General features: G+C 49.6%; 1 protein-coding gene across 1 annotated transcript; it reads right to left on the bottom strand.

Moving 5' to 3' along the window:
- Positions 1 to 269: 269 nt before the first annotated feature.
- LOC137151606 (phospholipase A2 inhibitor and Ly6/PLAUR domain-containing protein-like) lies at positions 270 to 8,464 on the bottom strand. The gene is made up of 6 exons (XM_067545876.1): positions 8,386 to 8,464; positions 4,864 to 5,033; positions 3,872 to 3,985; positions 2,560 to 2,718; positions 1,398 to 1,538; positions 270 to 698 (listed from the first exon to the last, which is right to left on the bottom strand). Exons 2-6 carry the CDS (start codon positions 4,922 to 4,924, stop codon positions 484 to 486), a joined length of 690 nt encoding a protein of 229 aa, XP_067401977.1. The 5' UTR covers positions 4,925 to 5,033; positions 8,386 to 8,464; the 3' UTR covers positions 270 to 483.
- Positions 8,465 to 19,953: the final 11,489 nt, after the last annotated feature.

Below are 19,953 nucleotides of genomic sequence, written 5' to 3'. Positions count from 1 at the left end.
GACAAGGAAGGAGGGGGCGTGAGGCAGAGTAGAACAGCTGCTGGGTGTGGACGAGGGGATGGATCCTTCGGATGGATTGCCCCGTTCTGTTCGTTCCCTCTGAAGCATCTGGCATCGGCCATTGTCGGAAGACAGGACCATTGGTCTGACCCGGTATGGCCATTCTTATAGGGTGATGCAGGGGGAGTGACCCCCACAATACAGCATTGTGCATGCTGGAAAAATCCTTCGCCCGCCTCCCCGTCACAAGAAACAAGCAGACACCTGAACGGGTTCGATCCCATTTTTATTCAGCCCGCTGGATTCATTGATTCACTTATTTTAAGGCCATTTAAGGCTGACATCCTGCATAACTGAAGCAGGAGAATTACACCTATATGTATCCTGATCACCTGCGACTAATTCATGTCCCCAAAGGCACCCCCAAATCTCAGTGGGGGCCCGTGAGGTGGTTTCTCCAGGATCTTGCAGAGAGAGGGCAAATCAGGACAGCTGTTTCACCAGGAGCAGCCCGGCCAACATTGAGAAGAACGCCAGGGCATGAACGGCAGTGGTAGAACCCTTGCTGGTAGCCGGGAGGCAGTTGGCTTTGGTTAGTGTATACGTATTCTGGGAATAGTAAAAGCTTTCATTGACTTTCAACTCACAAGCGCTCTGGGTAGCGCAGCCTTTCAAGATCAAAGTGGTGTTGGTATTAGCTGCAGACAGAAATAAACAGTGGATCAGAAGCAAGAGAGGCTTGGCCTTTTCCATCTCGCCCCCCTCCCCACCAGCCTGGGCCACTGAGCTTTGCCGATAGCCCATTTTGGGGGGGTCAGTTTTCAGCCTGACAAATGGTTGAAAGCACTCGGTTTCAAGTTGATCCGGAATGAACGGTTTTCGGTAAAATGGAAACGGTGACAAAAATTAGTTACGGTCGAAAGGAAATGTTTCATTGGAGGATTTTCAGAGGAGCTGTTAATGCTTTTTTTCAGTATAAAAACTGAGAGAAAATGATATTTTGAATCGGACCATTTTGGTTTTTTCAGGAAGAAACAATTGGGCAAATTTGACACAAATTCTCAAAATGCTTCAGTTGGCCTGAATCGGCTCTAACCCACTAGACTGTGGGGAAAGGACCCAGGAGTCCTGGCTCCCCATCCTTGCGCTAACCATAAGACCCCACTCCCCTACCAGAGGCAGGGATAGAACCCAGGAAAAACTAGGACCCCAGGTGCTGATTCTCATAAATCTTCGGTGCTGAAAAACAGGGGCCCGTATCAAAGAAAATAAAGATGTCACTTGATACATTTCACTAGTTCTAGGGTGAGGGGATTTTGGATTTCACCAGCTATGGTAGGAATTCCCAATGCCCAGGGAAACTAGGTCAGTTCCCAAGTTCCAGGCGGAGGAATTACCAGCGAGCGTCCCAGCAAAGTCAATGCAATGATCTTCAGAACCCATGCAGGGCACGTTCAGGTTGTCCTTGCACTCGTCAGCATTTGGTGCGTCACAGGCGACGCATTGCAGCCCATTCGTGGCTGTGCTGTTTGACGGCACTGGGAACAATCGGAGAAAAAATCATGTCAGAATTTTGGAGCATTCACACGGCTAAAACTCTCGTCCAGGGTCTTATCATCTCACCTGTCGACACCAATGACATCCTGCTCTCTGGCTTTCACCAATGCAACCTGGCCCTGTTCAAACGCTGCTTCTAAAATCATTCTCCAAGCCTATAGCTTGGACCATGTCACCCAATTCTTTGCATCCCTCCCTCTTTTCCAGAGTGTCAAACGTAAGCCAAATATCCCATGGGAAAATCACATTTTTTTAACCAGGAAATTCCAAAATGAACTGTTTTAATTCGCTGATTTTCATTTTGGTGTTCAAAAGATTTCAGCTCTCGGGAGCGGCGGATTGGTTTTTTTGCCAGTGAATGTAGTCGATTGAAATCTGTGGTTTTTTATTTTTTTCCCCGGTAATGTTCCCAATTGTCTCCGGTTTGGGGGAAAGGTGAAGAGCAGTAAAAGGAATAAAAATGAAATGATGCGACTCTGGCCCTTTGTAACTTTGGCAGCACTGGAGATGTTTGGAAACGTTACAGAGGAAAAAGGAAAAGATCGGAAAAAACCCAAACACACCCCAGGGTTATTTAGCTACAAAATGCCAGAGGAGAGTTACAGGAGGAGGTGGGATGTGGAAGACCCAGGTTCATGATAGGGAGAAAAAACCCGAAAATTGACTTTTTCGATTCCCGGTAATGTCTGAAAACCTTTTGGATTCAGCTGAAGCGGAACCAAAATTTGTTTTCGATTTTTTTTTCGGAACCAGCTCGAAACCGGAAAAAAAAATCAGTCTCTGCTCATTGTGCCGCACTCAAGGGCAAAAAAGTTAGTGGGGGATGAAACTTGGCCAATTTGATTTTTTCCCAAAAAAATATTTTGCACACGCAAAAAATGTAAAACTCAATTTTTAAGCCTGCAAAACAGAAAGAGTTTTGACATTTTGAACGTTCGCAGGTAAATTGTTTTCCCGCCTGTCGGCTGGTTGTGCCTGCGAAGGGCAGAACCCGGGACGTACCGGCCACGGTTAGATTCTGGTTGCATTTGTCCCCTTGACAGCACACAGAGTTGGCCCTCACTCGTGTGTCGGTTCCGACGGTCAGGCTGAGGAGGTTTGCACGGCAGGCAGCTCTGTCCTCCACGCAAGCTGCGTGGACGTTCTCTTTGTCATTTCCTCCTAGGTGCAGGGAAAGACAACAACCAAATCAGCCTGCGTGCGTGCGCACACGTGCGCCCCACAACCCCTCCACACACACCCAGTACAATCCACCCACACTCACAGCACACACACCTTTCCCCACACCACGCTCCCCCACGACACACACGGACAGACACCCCACAACTCCTCCATCCACACCTGACACAACCTATCCATACGCTCACAACACACACACCTTCCCCTATAGCACCCTCCCCCACCACACAACACCTCCACAATACACACATCTCACAACCCCTGCATCCCCACTCAACACAACCCATTCACTCACAACACACACATCTTCCCCCACACAACCCTCCCCACAACACCCCCCCACAGACCCTCCATCCCTTACTTGACACAACCCACTCACACACTCAGAACACACACACATCTTCCCCCACACAATCCTCCACAGCACACACAAGCCCCTGCCCCACAACAAACCCCACCCAACTCCCTCCCCTCAACACACCCCTAACCCACAGCACCCACATACACAACCCTCCCCCACCATGCACAGCCCCCCACACACTCACCCTCAACCTCCCCAACAAACACAACTGCCCCCAAACGCTACACAACCCACCCCCCCACAATACACACAAGCTCCCACCCCACAACACCAAACCCATACACTCTACACAGCCAACCCACAACATCCACATGCCCAACTCTCCCTCACAACACAAACAATACACATACACACTACCCCCCCCACACATACAACCTTGTCCACACACACACACAATCCCCCATATGCACAACCCCCATACACACCCAACACCTGTCCCCACACACACACATCTCCCCCACACACACACACAACCACCCCACACACACACACACCCTCGTCCACACACACACACAATCCCCCATATGCACAACCCAATGCACACACCCAACACCTGCTCACACACACACACATCTCCCCCACACACATACACAACCACCCCCCACACACACCCCCCTCTGGAATAGACCTGATCCATCTTGTTTATTTCTCACCCTCTTGGAAGCGACCCTGTAAGGCCCCGGATTTTGGCAAAGGGGTGAAAGTGTCACTGGCTGGCTGGAAAGCGAGGTCGGTCTGGGGCAGGAAAGGGAAGCACCAAACCCCCTCACTCACCTGAGGAGACCGTTTCCAGAGTAAAGATGCAGGCCCCCTGCAAGGAGGTCACCTTGCACGTCTCCGTATTGGTAGAACAATTCGCCAGGGAACTGGTGCAAAGTGAACATAAAACTGTGAGAAGAAACACCACAGATCCAGGGTTAATTCTGGTGCAAAGGTCCATCCCTTCTTCCCATGTGTCCCTAAGGGTTTGTCTACATGGGGGTATTTACAGGTGTCACTAATCTGGATTAGTTAAACCAGATTAAACCCCAGTGTACACACCCTCAATGAATTCAAATCATTCATGGTGGAGGTGAATGCAACTGAATTAAAGCCATTTTTAATCTGGATTAACCTAAAGTGTGGATTTAAACTGGATTGGTTAAACTCTTCTCTGGACACTTTCTGTTGGGATTAAAGTGGCCTTAATTCAGTTTTGTTTAATTCACATTGGAGGTAAAGTAAGAAACTGATTTAAGGCCACTTTTATTCCAAATTAGATGGATTTAATCCAGTTCAAAATCAGTTTTGGTTAATTTGGATTCATTTTCTAGAGCGTCCCTCTGTAGGCAAAGCCTCAGAGGGGTGAATGGTCACAGGGAGCTATAGAGAGGGTTACAGAGTGATGTATGAAGGGTATGTGGCACAGCCGGTCTGTCTGGTCTTGAGCAGTTTACACAAAGGCCCCTTTACATGATGTAAAGGAGCCATAAAATGGATATGAATTACTAGGACCAATAGGGTGACACTGAGGCAAATTAGGAGTGACTCCAATTAAGACAATGGGGTAACACTGGATTAAATCAGGAGTGACTCCAGTGAAGTCAATAGGGTGACACTGGAGTAAATCAGGAGTGACTCCAATTAAGACAATGGAATAACACTGGAGTAAATCAGGAATGACTCCACTGGAGCCAGGGTTACATTGGGGCAAATCAGGAGTGACGCCAGTGGAGCCAAGGGATGCAAAAGGACAATTATGTAAAACTCCTGGTTTGGAGACTCACATTGGCCTTTAGCTGCAGGTAGGAGTACAGCCAGGAGTCCGAGTATGAGGGAGCCCCGCATGGTGACCAGAAGAGTGTGGGGCTGGGCTCAGACTTGGACTGGACTCTTGTTTGCCACGGATGCTCCAAACTCTCCAGCCACCGCGTGCCCAGGCTGGGGGGAGATGACCCTGGAAGAGGAGAACTGCAGGATTTCATGCCCTGGGCGGCCATAGGATTTACCATAAAATCTGCCCCTTTCCCGCCCAATCTAAGCATGCGACTCACGGCGATGAACTCAAACGGCATCTCTAGGCCTGATGGCCGGGACAGTAACCGGCCCTAAAGGAAGCCGAGTCCACAGTCATGGTGCACACAAGGAGATGGGAGCGAAAGGCACCAAATCCTCTTGCTGGAAGGTGGCACCGCCACACGACTTTACTGCATCAAATCCAGAACCATCACCCGCAAGAACCCAAAGCAGAGGGAGACGAAGTAGGCTGCTCTGTAAGGCACAGAGGCTCAACTCACCCCCCTTACTCTAGGCTGGCTTTCTGCGGACCACCTCGGGAAACACAGGATGCCCTACAGAGCCCCCCCCTGCCGGACCAGGAAACTCCCTTCCCCACGGAAAGCAAATCGCTTGGAAGACAGCCCGGCAGAGACGCCAGCTTGGGGAGATGCGAGCTGCCCCGTGTGTGTGTCTCGGGGTGCACAGGCCCTGTGGTATCCCAGCCGCGAAGGGGAGCCCGGTTCATAGGGGGCATCAGCCTCTGTGGTGAAGGGGTGAGGCCCAGTTCTGGTAGTTGGACATGTGCTGGCTTCGAGCCAGCTAGTGCACTACAACTAGCAGTGACACAGACACACAACCGCCCCACACAGCTCTCCCACAACCCCACCCACACACAGCCCTCACCACACACAGCCCCCTCACCCACACACAGCCCCCTCACCCACACTCAACACCCTTACCAACACACAACTTCCCCCACAACCACACCCACAAATCCCCACTCACACACAACCTCCCCACACACCTCTCCCACAACTCCACCCACACACAGCCCCCACCACACACAGCCCCCTCACCCACACACAGCCTCCCCCACAACTCCAGCCATACACAACCCTCCCCACACACAACCCCAACCACACACAACCCACTCACCCACACGCAATCTCCCCCGCAACCTCCACCCACATCTCCCCCCCACACACATAACCTCCCCACACTCCTCCCACAACCCCACCCACAAACCACAACCCCCGACCCCACCAAACAACCCTCCCCCCACACAATACCTCCCACGCACACGCACACACACACACACACACACACTCCTCCCTAACACAACCCACACCCATTCTCCACACCTCCTCCCTAACACACTCCTCTCACGCACAACCGCCCTACCCAGGCACACGGTGGCACAACTATCCACAGCTCGAGCACAGCTAGCGCGGGTCCCTCTTCCCAAACTGGCCCTGACCCCTCCCAGCTGCAGTGTGGACGCACCTCGAAGAGTCCACGGGGCAGACCAGTGGCCGTCTCACAGCTGGGGTGAGAAAAGGCTGCAGGGCCAGAGGAGGAGGGCAGCAGCTGGGAAGGCAGAAGAGCCCCTGGGGGGCAGAGCCTAGCTGGGCTGCCAGAGTCAGAGAGCAAGTGGGAATTGCAGACACAGTCTGCTAGGTTTGTACCCCTGCGCCCTTCACCACAGTCCCGGGGTACCTTCCGGTCAGGCATTAAGGGACGTGACTACGCACCTGTCCCGTGTCATTTCTTCTCCCCTCCTCGCCCCATCCTGTCATCAGTAGGGTCCAGAGTCAACATGCTGAAGCTGGAGTCGCTCAGCTCTTCTCTAAGGTTCCAGGTCCTGACTCACTAGACCGGCTCCCACCCCAAAAGGGGAGATAATATTTAAGAGCTGGGTGGAGTCCTAGCAAGGAAGTACCAGACACGGGGCTAAATGGTGACTGGCCAACCAAAGGGGAAATTGAGGCAGACTCGCCATGATACCCACTCAACTGCAGGGGGTGCCAGCAGCTAAAACCAGCTTCAGACAGCATGTTAATTCTGAACCCTACTGATAGCAGCGTCACTCGCTATTTCAAAGCTGAAACAGGCGCCTTCAGCCAAACGCGCCCTTTGCATTGCCCTGGTGGTAGAAAGTAGCTTTAACATGTCTGGAAACAGCCCCTTTTAGTACAACTGAGAAAGCAGACCTTGTATTTTCCTTCTGAAAACTATTTGGGAACACAAGATGAGTCGGACCCAAGGTAAAGAAGTGCCTGTCGATGGAATATTTTAAATTGCTGACCTGAGTTAGGCCCCTAATTCCCACTGAAATCAAGGGAGTTAGGCGCTTTTTGAGAATCCCACTACGTTTCTCAGACTTTAAATCCGACTCCTGTTTGTGTTACCAGACTGAGAAAACCGAAACGGCCAATTTCCTTTCTTTCCATCAGTCATCACCTCACAGCTTCTTATCACCTCCTCTCTTATCGGTCAGATAATGGGACAAAAGAGGACATTGGTTTTGTTCAATATGGTAAATCCCATGTCTTAAATCTCTGCAGATTAGTCTTGACAGGGGGAATTTTTCCCACTGGAATTTTCCCCGGGAAAAAAATCCCCCATCAAATATATTTCCCTTGCAAGTGATAAACACCCCTCCTCCCCAATAGAAATTTGAAAAAAGTAAGACCATCTAGGGAGGAAATCTACCTTTCCCCGCTTCATGACTGGTTTCCCCAGTTAGAAAACAGAAGCCAAGCGTTAAAATTTGATTATTTCCCCACCCACACTTTTTCAGCCCTTTTGCTTAAAGAGAAAGTTAAACGGTGAGACTAAGCAGCGGGACCTAGTGGATAGAGCCCAGCATTGCGTTTCAGAAAACCGATGAACTATTCCTCGCTCTGCCGCTTGCAAACCCCTGCCCCATCATACCTCAATTTCCCCATCTATAAAACAGGAATAACGATACCGACCCTCCTTGGTAAAGTGCTCTGAGAACTAGGGGCTGTGATTATTATTATTATTACTATTTTAAATCAGTTACTTTCTCTCTTGTTTTAATTTTTGAAAATTTTCCCCACCCCACTTTTCCAGAGGAAAATGGGTTGTAACAACGGACAGGGGGTGGGCATTTTCCTACCATTTCCACAGGAACAATTTCTGGACCCCGCCTGTGATCCAGGGGCTTCCTCATCATGCCAGGCCCACACAGCCCATGCCCATGATACACAAGGTCTCTCCATTTTGTCACCCAGGTCCCGCCCATCCCCATTGTGCCAGGCACTGACTGGGCCCCACCCAAGACCCAGATAGGCTCACCATTGTGCCAGGCACTGCCCACGTCACACCCGAAATCCAGAGCTGCTCCCCATCACGCCGAGCAATACATAGACCCCAAGTGAGATTTGCAATTGAATTTAAATTACAATTTAACCCTTTAAACAGCAGCGGAGCTGATCAAAAATGGAAAGGAAAATAAATCCCAATAAAACTGAGATGCTTTTCATTGCATTTTTCAAAAATCTCACTTGTTTATTTTTGGATTTCTTCACTGGCGTCTTTCGAGATAAATCTTTACTGTCCCCACGGTTCTCAATTGAAATTGCATCTGGAGCCTTTTCCCTTTTCCAAATGGTTTATCCCCTCTCTGATTGGCATGGATGGATTTGTTTACTGGAAAGAAAAAACACATTTTGCGGGAATTCACTGTGCAAAACGTTGCGTCTCCGGGACAGAAAAGGAGAAAGACAAATAATCGCCATTCAATTCTCCCAAAAAAAAAAAAAAAGCACGTGTTGGCTGAAAAATGTCAACGCGGGTGTGCAACTTTTCTCAGTTGGGTTGAAAAATCTTTGATCAGCTCCTAGGTCCCAATTTAAGACAATACTTAAGCATGAGAATTTGGATCTTAATAGCAGCTGCTCATGGACAAGGAGAGAACAGTTTGACAGGGACAGCTCTTACCTTCAGCCTCCCAGATCCGGAGCGAATGGGTGATGGGGAAGCAGGTTCTCTTTATAAGCAAACAACCTGGACACCTGGTTTCTATAGATGAAGGAAGAAGCAATGATAGTTTGTGATAGGACACAGCTGGCACAAAGCTGTAAATTGACTCATTTGGCTGTGCTCAGATTAACCCTTTGCTAACCCACGGAACCGATTTGATCTTATTCCTTATTTCTCTCTCTGTTCTCTGTGCTTCTCACAGTCGCTGATTTCCGCCCTTGTCTCTGTTAAAGCCACTGGGCTCCCCCCTGAGGATATTTAATCTCCAGGGCACATTTCCTAAACGCTGCTGTCATGCTGTGCGGGTTCACCACCACCCCAGAGGTGTCTGGTTTCAGTGATATCCTGGCCCACAGGGATCTGAGGTCCCATGGCCTGTAAGAGAGACAGAAATGTACTAGGGTCGTACCTAGAGATCAGGGACCCATTGTGCCAGGTGCTCCCCAGATCCCAGCCAGATCAGGGGCCCCCTTATGCCAGGCACTGCCCAGATATGTCAACGCAGTCCTGCCCTGTAGGTCTTTCTAGATAGATAGACTGACAGACAGACAGATAGATAGATAGATGATGGGGTGGATGGAGATGGCTAGATGAATGTCTAGATAGATAGATGAGTGTGGGCAGTATGGCTGGGAGAACAAGTGAATGGTTCGACTCCCTAAGCCTCAGTTTCCCTCTGTCTTCCTCCCAGCTTCCAGTTCCTCCTCTTCCTCGGCCGGTTGCTTCAGACTCCTGAGAAATTGCATCATAAGTTGCCGTTCCCCCAGAAGCTGCCGTTGGTGCTGAGCTGTCTGATCAAAGACAAATAAACGCAAAGGGTCATAAATAAGATAAGGCAGGAGTCGACTTGGCAAGGACAGCATCCGTGCCATGTAGGGAGCAGTGAAGTCAGACACCAGGGTAGTAAGTAATGTAGTTATAGCCTCGAGAAAGGCAAATTGCCAGTTGAAACTGAGCATGTGCCATCCACCCAGGTGCTGCTCTGGTCCCCGCGTCTTTGATGTCTGAATGTCCCAGCAGGTGCAGCACCTCTCCTCTTGGACAAACTACATAGATTCAGCTCCTTGAGTCTCCCACCATGGCAGGTTTGCAGACCTTGGATCATTCCTGTAGCTCTTTTCAGAGGGCTGGTCTATGCTCGAAAATCAGGCCCACCCAGCTCTGTTGCTCAAGGGTGTGAAAAATCCACAACCCTGAGCAATATAGTTAAGACAACCTAAGTCCCTGTGTAGACAGCACTAGGTTGACAGGGGAATTCTTCCATCACTCCACCTACCACCTCTTAGGGAAGTAGACCAACCACACCCACAGGAGACCCTCTCCCGTCACCATAGGTGGTGTCTACCCTGAAGCTGTGCTGCTGCCGTGTTTTAAGTGTAAACAAGCCCTGAACTGTCTCTAGTTAAGATGGCATTTCACCTTCCCCACTGTGTGCATGTCTGTTTAGGAGACAAACGGTTGCATATTGTTGTTCTTCACTGCCAAACAGCTGCCAGGCTGCGCCCCAGAGCTGGCTGCATTTTGGTGACTGGTGGAATCCTCTGTAAGACTGTGCAACCTCAGAGTCGCAGACAGCCTCTGCCCCAAAGAGCTGACAGGGTAACTAGACAAGTCAGAGGCAGGGCAGGGGACGGGTACAACACACCAGCAGAGCGAGCAATGGGTGGGCAGCGAATGGTATGTTACTGCCACGATTATAGGGGGAGAGGGGTTAGTTAGAAGGGAATCAGCTTAATGGGAAGGGAAGTGGATGTAGGGGGACAGAGCAGAATAGGAGCGGTCGGCAGGGAGTGAAGCCATGAGGAAGAGACTGAGCAAGAGGCGGGGTTGGAATGAACAATCAAGCAGCACTGGGAAGAGAAAATCCAGTGAAAACTGTAGAAAGTTGGCTGGTTGCTTCTGCCCCTATGAGCCGGAGACCCAGCCATCACGGCCCGGGGAGGTGGTGTTTGTATGACTTTGGGAATGGAACTACATCGCTACAGACCCCGTCGCTATAGAACTATAGACATGCAGGGCTGGAGGGGACCTCGCAAGGTCATCTAGTCCCATCCCCGGCACTCGGGGCTGGACCACGTCATAACTAGACCATCCCAGGCAGGGGTTTGTCTAACCTGTTCTTACAAACCTCCCACAGACTAACACGGCCACCCCTCTGGAGCTTTTCATCCCATGACACAGATTCCCCAGTCTCCCTGGGTAATTGGTTCCCATGCTTAACTACTCTGACAACTAGGAAGCTTTTCCTAATGTTCAACCTAAACCTCCCTCGCTGCAGTTTAAGCCCATTGCCTCTTGTCCTATCGTCAGAGGCTAAGGAGAACAATTTTCACCCTCCTCCTTGTAACAACCTTTTATGTACTTGAAAACTGGTATCATGTCCCCCTCAATCTTCTCTTCTCCACACTAAAGAAACCCAAGTTTTTTAAATCTTCCCTCAGTCATGGCTCATGTTTTCTAGACCTTTCCTCATTTTTACTGCTCTTCTCTGGACTTTCTCCAGTTTGTCCCCATCTTTCCTGAAATGTGGCGCCAAGAACTGGACACAATCCTCCAGCTGTGGCCTAATCAGCGTGGAGCAGAGCGGAAGAATCACTACTCGTGTCTTGCTGACAACACTCCTGCTAATATACCCCAGAAGGATGTTTGCTTTTTTGGCAACAGTGTGACATTCTTGACTCATATTTAGCTTGTGATCCACTATGATCCCCAGATCCCTTTCCGCAGCTCTCCTTCCGAGGCAGGCATTTCCCATATGTGCAAAGTGAAGAACTTTGCATTTGTCCTTATTAGATTTCATCCTATTTACTTCAAACCATTTCTCCAATTTGTCCAGATGATTTTGAATTCAAATCCTGTCCTCCAAAGTGCTTGCAACCCCTCCCAACTTGGTGTCATCTGCAGACTGTATAGGTGTGCTCTCTATGCCATTACCTCAATCATTTGTGAAGATATTGAATGGAACCGGGCCCAGGACCGATCCCTCATGCCCAAAAGTCAGCTTTTGTTGACAAAACGGGAGGTGCACAGAGTAAAATGCTCCTTCCCCCAATATAACTCCATAATATGTAACTGACGTAATAAATGCACCTGGAGGAGAGGGGTAGGGCTTACGTTGGCTTAGTTAGGATGACGCAGTGACAGTGTAGACACTGCGTCCCTTACATCAGCTGCGGGGTTGTTATTGCTTCCAGCTGGGAGCAGGGCGAAAAGCCTGTCCCTGCAGGGAGCTGGGGCAGCCTTGTCAATTTCACAGCCAGGGCACAAGCAAAAGTTTTTCGGGCCCAGTACAAACGTGTAACACGGGCCCCCTCCCACACACATCTCACAATCCCTCATCCCAGACATACAACCTCATGAGCCTTGAACATTTTTTTTCCTTATGGTAATGGGGGTTGCAGCCTAGGCCGGGCCCCCCAGGGCCTCCAGGCCCTGATAAAGTGTACCCTTCCTCCCCCGCCCCTCCATGTGGGGGTCCTGTTCACAGCTCAGCTGTGAAATTGATATGGTTGCCCAGTTCCCAGTGGAGATGGGGGAATGGAGAAGCCCTGGGCTGCTTCTCCACCACTGGAGCTGGGGCAGCCTTGTCTATGTCACAACTGAGCCATGAAATTGACTAGGCTGCCAGCTCCCAGGGGGGAAAAGGTGGTGGGGGTGAAAAGCCAGGGCAGCTGTACCCTGCTCCCAGAAGCCCCAGGCAGCCTTCACCTGGGAACAAGGAGGGAGGGAGCCTTGGGCTGGCTCCTGGTGGGGAACAGGGAATGGTGGGGAGGCAGCCCACCAGGATCCTGGAAGCCTGTGGGGCTCCCAGCAGGGAGTTGAGAGACAGGGCTAGGTCGGTGTAATTACTGTGGTGGCTGTAAGTCGACCTATGTCAGACTGACTTATTTTTCTAGTGTAGGCAAGGCCTTCTTGTCAGTTGTTGGCTGCGTGTGTGTGTCCTCCCCGTGTGTATGCTGACCCAGCTCTGCGCAGATAACCGAGACACCAAACCACGATCGGATTATCCACTACAGCCACAGATCCTTTTCAGCAACGAAGGCACCAGGTCAGGATTATTGTCAATCGAGCACAGTAAAAAGCATCTTACGAGTGCTACGAGGACACTTAATCCATGCACACCCCTGACAGCGGGACTGGCTCAGTAAACGGCGGGACTTTCCGTTCCTCACTCAGCCAGCCAAAGACACTCCCTTTGCGACCCTCCTTTATGCACAGATACAAACAAGTTGCGTGTTGTCCTCTGACTTGTGTAGTTACCCTCTGACCTGGTAAGACATCACCTTTTTTACCTTGCGCTGGATGGTTTGGCCAAACCATCCTGTCCCTCATATTGTCATTCGGAAGGGTCAGTCAGCCCTCGTTGTCTTTGGGATATTGGGATATTCTGGTACCTTTCTGGAATCTGTTTGCCTGAGTTACTGCCAGCATTCACCGCATGGCTTCTGCTAACTTTGCTTTATAACAAACTTGACCATTACTTTAGCTCAGGCCTCAGACCTGGCCTGTTATACTAGGCCTCATGTCTCAGGCTCTCACTACTACAGCCTACATTGCCTTTCCCAGGTTTGTTTATCAGGAGGTCATCCAAGACAGTAATATAAGCCAAGATATACCACATCTATCACTTACCCCCATCCCCAGGGCTTGCCACCCTGCCAAAGAAAGCTGTCCCTTTGCTTTGACACAATTTGTTCTTATTCTTGACAAACCCATGCTGACTCTTACTTATCACCTTATTGCCTTCTAGGTGTTTGCAAATTGACTGCTTGATTGTTTGCTCTGCTATCTTTCCAGGTACCGAAGGTAAGTTGACTGGTCTGTAATTCCCCAGGTTTTCCTTATTCCCCTTTTTATAGACTGGCACTGTATTTGCCCTTTTCCAGTCCTCTGGAATCTCTCCCGTCTTCTATGAGTTTTCGAAGATAATTGCTAATGACTCAGTCAGCTCTTTGTGTGTTTTAGGATGTATTTCATCAGGCCCTGCTGACTTGAAGACATTTAACTTGTCTGGGTAATTTTTAACTTCTTTTTTCTCCTATTTTAGCCTCAGATCCTACTTCATTTTAACTGGTTTTCACTGTGTTAAATGTCTGATTTCTACCTTTCGCCTTCTTAGTGAAAACTGAAACAGAAACGTCATTTAGCACTTCCGCCATTTCCACATTTTCTCATTGTTTTTCCCCAGTCATTGAGTAACGGGCCTACCCTGTCCTTGGTTCTCCTCTTGCTTCTAATGTATTTGTAGAATGTTTCCTTCCTACACTTTCTGTCTTTAGCTATTTGAATCTCATTTTGTGCCTTGGCCTTTCTAGTTTTGTCCCTACTTGCTAGTGTTGTTTGTTCATATTCACCCTTCGTTATTTGACCTGGTGTCCACTTTTTGTAGGACTCTTTTTTGAGCTTCAGATCATTGAAGATCTCCTGGGTAAACCGGGGTGGTCTCTTGTCATACTTCCTACCTTTCCTACGCAGCGAGAGAGTTTGCTCTTGTGTCCTTGATAATGTCTCCTTGAAAAACTGCCAACTCTCTTTCATACATGGATATAAATAATGCCCAGCTTTTACATCACATTTCATCAGTCGATGTCAAACCGCTCTCTCTCTCTTTCTCTCTTGATTCCTGGAGATCCTAACACCTGGATTCTGTCTGGAAGCCCCCTACCCACCTCTACAACCTCAGGGAGCAAAACTGGCTTGAAATGCAACCCAGGCCGAAATGCTCTTCTCTGCCCAGTTATTCTCTAACTAAATTTCCCCAGCTGGGTGCAGCCTTGTGCTCATGAGACCCAGCTTGATGCAGCCCTTGAAATGGGGTGGGTAAGAAAAGCTGTCACGTATGAATGTTTACACAAGTTAACGAGGAGGCTTTTAGCAACCTGCTGTTGTAATGGCGCCAACACAATGACCGTCCTTAGTTTTGTTATGGCAGTTTCACCAGACCCCCATTTGGGGTCAATCGGCCGCCACTCCGTTGGAGTCAATGGAGGTAGCTGTCCTGCTGTGTCAGTTGGTCCTAACCCCATTGGAGTCAACGGGGCCAGATCCCAGCTCCTGCCATTTGGCCATCGCTCTGTGATTTACAGCACCCGACGATCTGGTTAAACAGTCTAACGTGCAAACAGTCACACCTGTAACTGAGCTGTGTATCACCTCCTATTTCTGTTGCACGAACTAGCCGAACCAGACGACTGTATGGGCCAAGTTCTATAAAACAAGCGAATGGGTTGAGAATGAGTTAGTGTGAATTGTACTGAAAGAGGGAAGGCTCAGGTGTGAGGGTCGTATAATTTGTTCCATTTCAGTAAATCATTCACTGTTCCTCCCTATTTATAGATGAATCCGATTCTGTCTTTGAACTAGAGAGAGGAAAGGGGCTGTGCTGGACGACCTTGTGCATCTCTTCAGTTGTAGAGAGAACTAGGAGGTTAACTGAACCATTGTGCGGCTGAAGGTAAGAGTTTTTAAAGCCGTGTGAACCTATTCTTTGTAATCTTTCCTGATTACAGGAAAGGATGGAGATCTATTTCAAACTCAGGCTCCCATTTTAAAACCCCATGAAGCTGATAGAGCAGGGATAAACGGGCTCAGTTTTTGCAAAGGAAAAGATGCCTCACTGATCGAATGGTGTGTGAATGAGTCGGAGATTTTCAAAGGCAAACACAGCAGCGAGGTGGCCAGCATCTGCTAAAACTCAATGGGAGCTGGGCATGGAACTTCCTTCAACTGGTTTGAACATCCCAGATCTTGGGAGTCAAGAAGACTCAGGGGACATATTTGATCTGGATTTTCAAAAAGCCTTTGGGAAGCTCCCTCAGCATAGGGCGTTAAGGAATCAAAGCTGTCCTGGGGTGAAGGCAATGGACTGTCCTAGAGGAGGAACAGGACAGTAGCCAGAAACATCCTGCAGCAGTCCCAGGATATTAGAGAGGCAAGGTGGGTGAAGGAATAGCTTTTATTAGACCAACTTCTGTTGGTGGAAGAGACAAGCTTTTGAGCTACGCTGACCTCTAAGGAAGAGTTTTGTGTCTCTCGGAAGCTTGTCTTTTTCCCCACAATTTGCTTCTCTAGAAAACAGAATAGGAATTCATGGTAATTTTGTGTGATGGCATAAGTTCAGAAGTGGAGGTGTCAAAGCTCTATCCCAGGTCCAATGCTCAAGGAACTCAAATGACCTGCAAGGGGGTGAGTGATGTGGTGGTGAAATTTGCAGATGAGGCAATTTAGGTTAGTCAGGAACTTCAGCGAGACCTGGCGGAGCTGGGCTGGTGGGCAACGCGACGGCAGATGAAGGTCAGTCTTGATCAGTGCAAAGTAACATGTATTGGAGGAGAGGGGGGGAAGGGTAAACCACTCTTTGACCTGACACAGTTCTAACTGAACCGGGCTGATTCAGGGGAGGGACCTGAGCATCCCCGTAGGAAGATCAATGGAGACCTCAGCTCACTGTGCAGCTGCAGAAAAAAAAGCTAACGAGACGTCAGGCTGCCCAAGGGGATGCAGAATAATATGGAAAATACTGCAGTGCTGCTGTACAGATCGGGAGGATGCTCTGACCCCGGCATACCAGAGGCAGTGCCATTTGCTCCATTTTAGAAAGGATATTGCAGAACTGAAGCAAACATGGGCGAGGGAGTGGAAAACTGGGGCAGATGCCGAGCCGGTGTCCCTCAACCGTAGCTCTATTGGAGTCAATGGGGCCAGACCCCCAACTGGTGTACATCAGTGTAACTTTGTTGAAGTCACTGGACCCGTACACTTGCTGGGGAGATGGCCGTCTGACAATAAGTACACAGGATATAGGCTTACTCATTGCTTAATTGTTTCCTACCACATTCAAGGTATTTATTTTAACTAGACGTGACACACGGGTGGTTCATATCCCCTTTAATTTCACTGGCTCCATTGGACATCTTTGCTTTGCTGGTTAGTATGATTCCATCAGTAACAATTTTGCATCTAGGAAGTGCCCGTCTCCGGATTCCCCGGAGCTCCTTCTCTGTTATCTCTAGGCATGTCTGAGGCAAGGGAGAGTTGGGAGACATCTTTCGACCAAAGCTTTTCTGCATTGAAGAATGCAGGTTTGGGACGACTGAAACATTTCATGAATTTTTGTCAATTGCTTGAGCAGGAAAAAATCCTAGAACGAAAATTCTGAAAAAACGGAAACGTTTTGTCTCATTTCCAGAATGTTTTGCTTGTTTTCAACTCAAATGCCTTTTGTTGTCAAAGGTGACTGCATTCCTTATTTTTAAACCAATTTTAAAATGCTTTTGAACACCTGAAAATGAAAAACACTTTGGTTCAGCTTTTCAGTTGGACAAGAATTTGGGTGAACCCAAAATGATTTCCTCCCCAGTCTTTTGGAACCGCCAGTGAGCCAAAATACCAGTTCTTTGTGCCGCTCTGTTCCCTGCTGCTTTCTCCCCTCAGTCTTAGCTGTGATTCCCTTTCCGTCCTCATTTGACTCTCTTCTCCTTCAATCTGGCAGCGTTCTCTGTCTCAGAGGTCAGACGGCTCCGTTCAGCTCCCAGCCCAGCCCCGTGCTCCCCCCAGCACCATGACGGCTTTCTTCATCCTCTGCCTTCTCCCTGCTCTCCTAGCTACAACGCGTGCACAAGGTGAGTCAGCCGCTGTTGGGGCCATTTAAACCCTCATGGACGTCTACACTTGTGTACCCCGCAGATCGATGATCAGGGGAACGTCCAGCCTGTGCAGGGAGGTGGGATGAGCTCTGTGGATGGTATAAGGCCATGTCTACACTACGGTTACTGTAGCAGCCTAGCTCCAGCACTGTAGCTGTGCCGGCAGAGCCCCGCAGTGAAGACCCAGCCTATCCCAGGGGAAGGGGTTTTCCGTCCCTGTAAGAACTCAACCTCCTCGAGCGACAGGAGCCAAGCCGAGGGAAGCGTTCACCCAGCGACCTGCGTCTACTCCAGGGTTAGGTCGGCCTAGCTGTGGTGCTCAGGGTGTGGATATTTTACCCCTCCAGGCACCGTAGCTATATCTACCGAAATGTTCAGTGTCGACCGGGCCTGAGGGAAACCATCACTGGGCACTGCCCTGAATTCTTATTACCACAAAGGCCCCTCCGCACGGCTTTGGCAGCACAAAGGGACTGAACATAGCACAAAATTCCACTGCTCGGGGATCGAACGTAGCCTGGAATCAGGCCTGCAATTTCCGGTAGCAGCGGCTCTCCAGGCTAGCAAACAAAGGCAGAATGAGATCAATGGCTGGGAGTTGGATTTAGATCAGTCCAAGGTGGAATTAACTCTGGCAGCAGCTTATCATGAGACAGGGAGGATTCTCCCTTCCCTGGAGTCTGTGCATTGAGACTGGACGTCCGTCTAAACGATTGGCTCCAGCTCAGCATCAGATCTGGGCTGGACGGAGGAATGGCTGGGCGAGGTTCTCTGCTTGGGCTGTGCAGGAGGCGCAGACTGGGGTGGGGGAGGCGTCAGAGGTGAAGAAAACACTTGTTCTTCTTTCTCCCACAGGATCCCTGACCTGTGAAACGTGCTACGGCCTAGCGGAGACCTGCCAGGCTGCTCCAGGGACCTGCGCAGTGACGAAGGCTGCGGGTGGCTGCCGCTCAGCGGCAGGAGAATCCACACTGGGTAGGTGACATTGCGTCAGCCCAACTACACCTTCCCCCACAGTGTGTTGTCGTCGTCATCATCATCATCATCGCTAAGGCAACCCCAACACAGCCCATCACCCCAGCACATTCTCATGGCACAGAACTCTTAGACTCATGGAGTTTAAGGTCAGAAGGGACCATCAGCATCACCTAGTCTGACCTGCACATCGCAGGCCAGAGCCTCACCCACCCACGCCTCTAACAGACCCATCACCTCCGCCTGAGTCACTGATGGCCTCAAATCCTGGTTTAAAGATGTCAAGCTGCAGAGAATCCCCCGTTTACACTAGTTTAAACATGCAAGTGACCCATGCCCCATCCTATAGGGAAGATGAAAACCCACCCAGGGCCTCTGCCATTCTGCTATGGGGGAAAATTTCTTTCCTCCCCCAAATGTGGTGATCAGTGAGAGCCTGAGTATCTGGGCAAGACCCAGCAGCCAGACACCTGGGAAGAATTTTCTGTCATAACTCGGAGCCCTCCCCATCTAGTGTCCCATCACCGGCCGTAGGAGATATTTGCTGCTAGCCGTCGCAGATCGGCTACGTGCCATCGCAGGCTGACCCGTCATGCCATCCCCTTCAGAAACGTATCAAGCTCAGGCTTGAAGCCAGTTAGATTTTTTGTCCCCACTGCTCCCCCTGGAAGGCTGTTCCAGAACTTCACTCCTCTGAAGGTTAGGAACCTTCACCTCTATTTCGAGCCTAAATGTGTTGATGGCCGGTTTATAGCCATTTCTTGCCCGACATTTGATTTATTCAGGTAACGTCACTGTGGCATTGATGGTGACCTGAAGACAGGGCGGTTTGAAATCCTGGCCCCACGGGAGTCAGTTGTAAGCCTCCCATTGCTTTCAAGGAGGCCAGGATTTCACCCCTGCTGCTTTATTTACTGAATTTCATTCACTACCTTTTCAATTCCAAACTGGACGGCTGCGCTGTGAAAAGCAAAGCTGGTTCCAGCAGACGTGCACTTTCTGAATCGTGTTTAAAAACGGGAAATCGGTGCTGAGATTCCTTGTAGCCTGTCGGCTTGCTGCCAATATCCTGCATGAAGCTGTTAGTCATTGGCTCAGGTCTGGAGCCCTTCCTTACAAGGGTTTCCTCCTTGTTTGGGATGAAATTCAAGCTAGTTTTGGACCCTTTGACTTAAAGAGATTCCAAACCTTCTCCATGTTCAATGCCCTGAGCTCTTCACTCCAGCTGAGTTCACTTCTTCTCTTCATTTCTCAAAGTTTGCCCATTTGGAATCGAAAACCTTAGGTACAGACCTGTCCTTTCACCCTTCCACTGAATAAAAGGGAGTCAGTCGTTCCTTCCATTTACCCTGTAAGAAGGATGCATAGCACACGGCCAGCTTTAACGTGGTCTGTCATTATCTGTCTATCTGTCTATCTATCTATCTATCTATCATCTCCATACACCCATCTCTCTCTCTCTCGCTCTCT

This window comes from Emydura macquarii, unplaced genomic scaffold (genome assembly GCF_026122565.2).
Source record: "Emydura macquarii macquarii isolate MOO-44397 ecotype Brisbane River unplaced genomic scaffold, CSIRO-AGI_Emac_v2 contig_1113, whole genome shotgun sequence".
In the NCBI taxonomy this organism is placed as follows: domain Eukaryota; kingdom Metazoa; phylum Chordata; order Testudines; family Chelidae; genus Emydura; species Emydura macquarii.
The sequence above is the reverse complement of the archived record's forward strand: the minus strand, read 5'-3'. Positions and strand labels throughout refer to the sequence as shown.

Excerpts from the sequence above, each read along its gene's own strand:
- LOC137151606 (XM_067545876.1), bottom strand. The coding sequence starts at position 4,924 with ATGCGGGGCTCCCTCATACTCGGACTCCTGGCTGTACTCCTACCTGCA. Across the intron at positions 2,719-3,871 it reads TCTGGAAACGGTCTCCTCAG|GAGGAAATGACAAAGAGAAC; the intron begins GTGAGTGAGGGG and ends CCCTGCACCTAG. Across the intron at positions 699-1,397 it reads CTTTGCTGGGACGCTCGCTG|CTAATACCAACACCACTTTG; the intron begins GTAATTCCTCCG and ends TTCTGTCTGCAG.